Source organism: Nannobrachium achirus, assembly GCF_963921795.1.
Source record: "Nannobrachium achirus genome assembly, chromosome: 20".
Classification (NCBI taxonomy): Eukaryota; Metazoa; Chordata; class Actinopteri; order Myctophiformes; family Myctophidae; genus Nannobrachium; species Nannobrachium achirus.
In genome coordinates this window covers 51,546,248-51,552,008 of record NC_137827.1, presented here as the reverse complement: position 1 = coordinate 51,552,008, position 5,761 = coordinate 51,546,248, and the positions used below count along the sequence as shown (strand labels likewise).

General features: G+C 45.2%; 1 protein-coding gene across 1 annotated transcript; it reads right to left on the bottom strand.

The window, feature by feature from the left end:
• Positions 1-1,906: 1,906 nt before the first annotated feature.
• kcnk3b (potassium channel, subfamily K, member 3b) lies at positions 1,907-4,604 on the bottom strand (the record flags this gene model as incomplete). The annotated part of the gene is made up of 2 exons (XM_080750754.1): positions 1,907-2,796; positions 4,322-4,604. The coding sequence occupies 2 exons, from the start codon at positions 4,602-4,604 to the stop codon at positions 1,907-1,909; spliced, it is 1,173 nt and encodes a 390-aa protein (XP_080606880.1).
• Between the last annotated feature and the right edge of the window lie 1,157 nt (positions 4,605-5,761).

Below are 5,761 nucleotides of genomic sequence, written 5' to 3'. Positions count from 1 at the left end.
GTTAACTTTCAGAGTTAAATTAACATTTTACTGTGTGCCTCTCCTTTACCCCATACATTGCTGATTCGTTTCTAGTCTAATAAATTAGACACATATTCATACATTTTTGTAACATAAGATAAATCAAACAAACCATGTAATTTCCATTACATAGCATTCGTGACACGCCTTCTACGAGAAAGAATGCATAGAGACCGGTTTCCATTAAATCTGTTACAGTACTTGCAGAAAACATAGGCTATTATTATGACTCAATACCAGCAAACCAAACATGACACCATACATACCATAGCAATTACGTCTCTTCCACATAATGTGTACAAGGATGATACAGCTGTAGTACAACCTGAGTGTTAAATACGGGTCCATATGGCTCCATTTGTACACTCTCAGATTCACACACGATAAATTAACACTGAGGATTTTCCTGTGCGGGGGCGGTCCCTCGTCCACATAGTGCAGTGCAACAAAATTAAGTAGGCCTACTTTCCTTGACAACGATTCAGACAAATCACAGGTAACACAATAACTTCTGGTTGTTTTCTGAGGTTTGTAAGTGGAGGCCAGGCCTGAGTAGTTAGCATTCAATAATTCTATAGTTTGTTATCCCACAGATATAAAAAGCTAGATGCCTCGTTCGCCTCTGCAGTTCATTGGAGCGACGTTCAAACAGTTGTAGTCCGGACTTCCTGGAAAAACCAAGGGACTCCTGCCAGTCAAGTGACTACTGGCCAATCACAGGGCATCTTTTCCGGGACTTATCCAAGGACTACAATTCAATTCAACAGAGCCAGGTCCGATGTTGCGCGGCTCAGCTGTTCTTACAGGCTGCTGCGTACGTAAAGACCCTCCCCCCACCTGCCTCTGATTGGCCTAGCAACGTCCGTATGTTGTGACGCACGTGGAAGCAATGCACACGGATTCCCTTGGTCCCTCGATGCACGTGCACCAGAGCCGAAGGAGGCGCCTACCTTTCTATGTCTATGTGTTATCCAGCTTGGCTTTATGGTAAGTTCAAGGTGAGGCTTAGTCACAAAGAGCATCTCAATGAGTGTACTACTGACCTCTGAAGGTCAATTTAGTTTATTGTTCAGTTTTGTCTGCTGTGGCTTTTCTGAATTGTCCCGATGTGCAGTAAATCCATCCATCCATCAGCTAGGGACCCAAGCAGTTTAAAACCAAATGAGATAAGTAAAATCATATGAGGATTATGTGCCTGTGCTGTTTCACCCTGCTCTACAGACTGAATCCAGGTATAAACTGACCTGTTTAGTTTGATAGGCACACAAATGTTGTGAAAGCTTCACACAGTCCTTGAGGTCAAAGGAGTGCAGTGTGGGGAGAGAGATGCAAAGACGGAACAAAACAAGAAAAACAACCACGCGATGGGGTAGCCTCCGGACCCGCGGTACCCAGCTTGTTGATTTCCACTGTTGAATTGTCTTTGAACAACATCGAAATGTGCTGTGCGTTCCTTTCCTTTAGTTTGTTAGTTTGTTGAAATTGACTTGTATCCATCAAAGGTGTCAATGACTTCAGCCATTAGAAAAGACACAGCACTATTACCACTGTGTGGCCTGGAAGGCCACCACCAGTTCCAGAGGCAGGCACCTCTACTGTATACTCCACTAAAGATAAACTATCAGGAAAAAAAATAAAAACAGTCCTGATGGCTATAAGCTCTTAGATGAAACAATACTCCGAAAAGGTCACAGAATCAAAACATCTGGCGCTGGTCTGGCTGAAAATGAGTCTGACTACTAAGCATAGTCATTTGTTTGTTTTCACATTGTGCTTGCCCGTTTTTCATGTCCCCCTGTCTCCTGCGGCTTACAGCACTGAAAACATCTACTCGGCCTATAATCCACTGGGCTGGCAAAAACAACACTGTGTTGTATTTGGGAGGCTAGACGGAGCTGCGTCTCTTAAACACCCTGAACGGCGACAGAATGTGTAGACCCGTTGTTATGGAACTTATGCTCGCACACTGGCGCGGGCTGCACACGCACCCCGTGGACCCGGGCTCGATGTGGTGCGGACAGCTCTGCTGAAGGTAGGCATCCGAAAAGGACAGCTCCTGGGGAATCATCAGGGAGCTCTGCATCTTCTCCCTGCTGCTCCGGTACCACAGGCAAGAGCAGATCGTCTGGAAGTGCATCACCTCGGTGTACGCGCCTTTGAACTCTTTCCCCCGCTTGGACCTGGCGTTCCTCGTCGGCATCGGGGACGCGGCGGCGTTGGAGGAGGCCGACACCGGGAGCAGTTGGCCTGCGGCCGCGGCCAACGAGTGCGACGCCTTGTTCGCGGCGTCCCGCCGCTCGTCCTCGGCGTTCATGGTGAGGAAGCGCAGCACCACCAGGTTGAGGAAGGCCCCGACCACCGTCAGGCCCGCGAGGATGTAGACGAAGCAGAAGGCCACGTAGTGCGGGTCGTTCTGCAGCGCGTGGTCCTTCTGCAGCGCCACGTAGTCGCCGAAGCCGATGGTGGTGAGCGTGATGAAGCAGTAGTAGAAGGCGTGGAGGAAGCTCCAGCCCTCGTAGTGGGAGAAGGCCACGGCGCCCACGCACAGCGTGCTGGCGCAGGAGAAGAAGCCCACGGTCACCATGTTGGCCATGGAGACCTCGGGCTTGCGCATTCCCAGGCACTTCTTGGCTTGGTGCAGCAGGAACCTGACGAAGGTGTTGATCCTCTCCCCCAGGCTCTGGAACATGACCAGGGTGAGAGGGATCCCCAGGAGGGCATAGAACATGCAGAACACTTTACCTGAGTCTGTGCTGGGGGCGGCGTGTCCATAGCCTGGTCACAAAACACATTCGTTATTCTTGCATGAGAAAAGAGCAAAACAGAAGCTTTATTATTATCTAACATGGCAAGTTACACGAAGAATAGGCATTGGCCAAGTTCAAGCTCTAGCATGTAGCATAAATATAAACCTCCGTTACCTACTCCAGGGAATGTTAAAAATAATTGTTGAAATTGTTTCTGATGGAAACTGTGGAAACTATGGCAACTTGCGAATAAGAAGTGTTTCGTTTTTTTTCCCCACTCTTTGTCTTTTACAGATTTGTGTATTCTAATTTACCCAAGCCATGATGAAATAGGATATTATTGTCTTAGTTACTAGCCGCCTATTCTATGTACATCTTAAAGGAGTAGTTCACCCCCAAAATGACTTTTTTTCTATTGATTAGTCACGCCATGGAGACTTAAGTTCAATAATATTTTGTTGTATTCGTCGCATTCCTAAAAAAAAAAAAAAAAGATTATAGTCAATTTACCACCGATTTAGGACCCAAATGCATGGCCCTGGATGGGGACCTGAATAAGGCCCTGGATAGGGACCCAAATGCATTTGAGTCAGAATCAATGGGGGTGAATTTAGGGTAAATTTACCCCCATTGATTGTTCCCCATTCAGAATCAATGGGGGTAAATTTACTATAATCAATTTTCTGTCTTAGGACTGCGACAAATACAAAAACATATTATTGAAATCAAGTCTCCATGGCATGACTAATCAATAGAAAAAAGGTAATTTGGGGGGTGAACTATTCCTTTACATTCATCCAAATGTGGTTGAGTCTAATCCAAAAGTTAGGAATTAAAATAATTCCATAAAATATAGGAATTATGATGACCACTGTCTTTAAAAAAACAGAAGGTTACATCTTACAAATTGACTTTAATGTTATGAAGCAACACTTACAGCAAAGCTGTGTCACAGCTTGTAGCTGTGTCAGCTGAGACCTTTCCTAGACGATGGATAAAAATGCTATGCCCTTGTCTTATGTCCTTGGATAAACTGAAGTGAGGTGGTCCTATATAGACTATAGCAGGGGTCTTCAACGTTTTCAGGCCAGGGACCCCTTAGCTGAGAGAGAGATGAAGCAGGGACCCCCACTACATATATTGTACAAAATTGTGTTGCAGAAGAAAGATTTCCTTAGATTTCTTTAGACAGCTTAGACTTGTTTGACAGCACTGTCATCATGTTGTGTATTTTCAGACATTTAACCACTTGAACCATCAAATGCTTTAGTCTGCTCTTCTTTGACAAAAATAGCCGATCTACAGCTGCTATTTTTGGGCAATGTTCCATTCAGAATAGGGATACTAGGGTTCAAGTGGTTAATGTAAAAACATGATCCTATCACACAAAGATTTGGTGCCCCCCCTAGGGGTCCCGTACCCCCTGTTGAAGACCCTTGGACTATAGTGTCTCAAACGTAACGTTTTGAGGTGAAGTGCAGCTTCCATACTCAACAAAACAGCTTGCTTCTTTCATCTGCTTCGTGTGACATAATATAATAATCGAAGCTCACCTATTGTCGTTATCACAGTAATGGCGAAATAAAAGGATCCGGAGAATTTCCACTGCACGCCGGCTTTGTGCGGTTTCAGCTGCAAGACGACCTGCTCCAACTCGGCAAAGTTCACTTTGGTCAAGTTATATTTCCGCATGAGTTCATATTTCCTCGCGTCGAGCTTCCTCCTCTGACTTTTCTCCTGCTTAGACTCCAGCGTGTCAAACACGGCGGCTCCGACCACCAGGTAGGTTAAGATGCTGATAATCAGAGCAAGAGTCCTGGCGTTCTGCCTCTTCATGGTAGAAAAAAAAGACCCTCTTAAAAAAACTAAAGTCCTCTATCCTCCTTATTGTTGTTTGGGAAACAGCAGCGTCCTTGATTGAAGAGAGATCCCACATTCGGGGGGTAGGCAGGGGACTCGCGGCGAAGTGCACATTGATTGGGAGCTGTTCTTTCAGCACCACCCCCACACCACAGTTGGGTGCCTCTCTGTGGGTTATTTGGACTATTTGTCATCGTCATGTATTATATTTAGACTTCGCGGAGAAGAGACACGCACAGCAGGGCAATCCCACGGGGTTTTGTTTCAAAGAATGTTTCACTTTTTAACTACTATTGATTAAATGTTGTTAAAAGAAGTTGAGCACTTTGATGCCGGGGAGATAGTCTGCAGTAGTTTCCCCGGAAGCCTGAATAAATATTATCTCAATGCGCTCATATTTCTGAGTATGCCTGGCTATATGCTATAGGTTACTGTCGTTTTCATCTTTCAACAAGCTTAAGCGCATATCACGTTTTCAAATAACGTTCAGTAGGCTCTGTTACAATATTTACTCTGTGTGTGTTCAAACAGATAACCGGTCTCCGGGCTTCTCAAGTTGTCTAGCAACACACTTTGCTCTCTTTGTCTGCAAATAATTATACCCCACCACCCAGGGACGTGCTGGGCCCCTGATTCAGCCCGGGAAAAAGAGTTGTAGAGGCCCTCATTGTGCGCTATAGAGAGAGATCTCTCTCAATAGCGCTGCTGCTGCTACTCAAAGATTTGCCATTTCAGATCATGACAAGTGACAAGCCAGTGGGCCAATTACTGTACATGAGTTATATTTCGTCGTTGTCGGGTGGAAACCTTTTAAGTCCAAAACCGTTTGTTTTGTATTTATAATTTTAAAAATGATTTAAACTAGTGAAAACAGCCGATCTACAAGCACACAACGCCGGTGCGAGGCGTTGTGTGCTTGTAGATCACTACTTTTGTGCAAACGGTTACATTTTTACTTTTGTGCAAACAGTTAAATTTTTTCCTAATGGCTGGCCTGGACCTGCCGGGAATGAACCGGCCGTTCGGGAGTTGTCCCACTTTTCCCAATGGCCAGCACGTCCCTGATCCTGCACCCGAATTCAAATAAAACAACAAAGACTGATAAATTCAAAATGAAAAAAAAAGAATGCAAA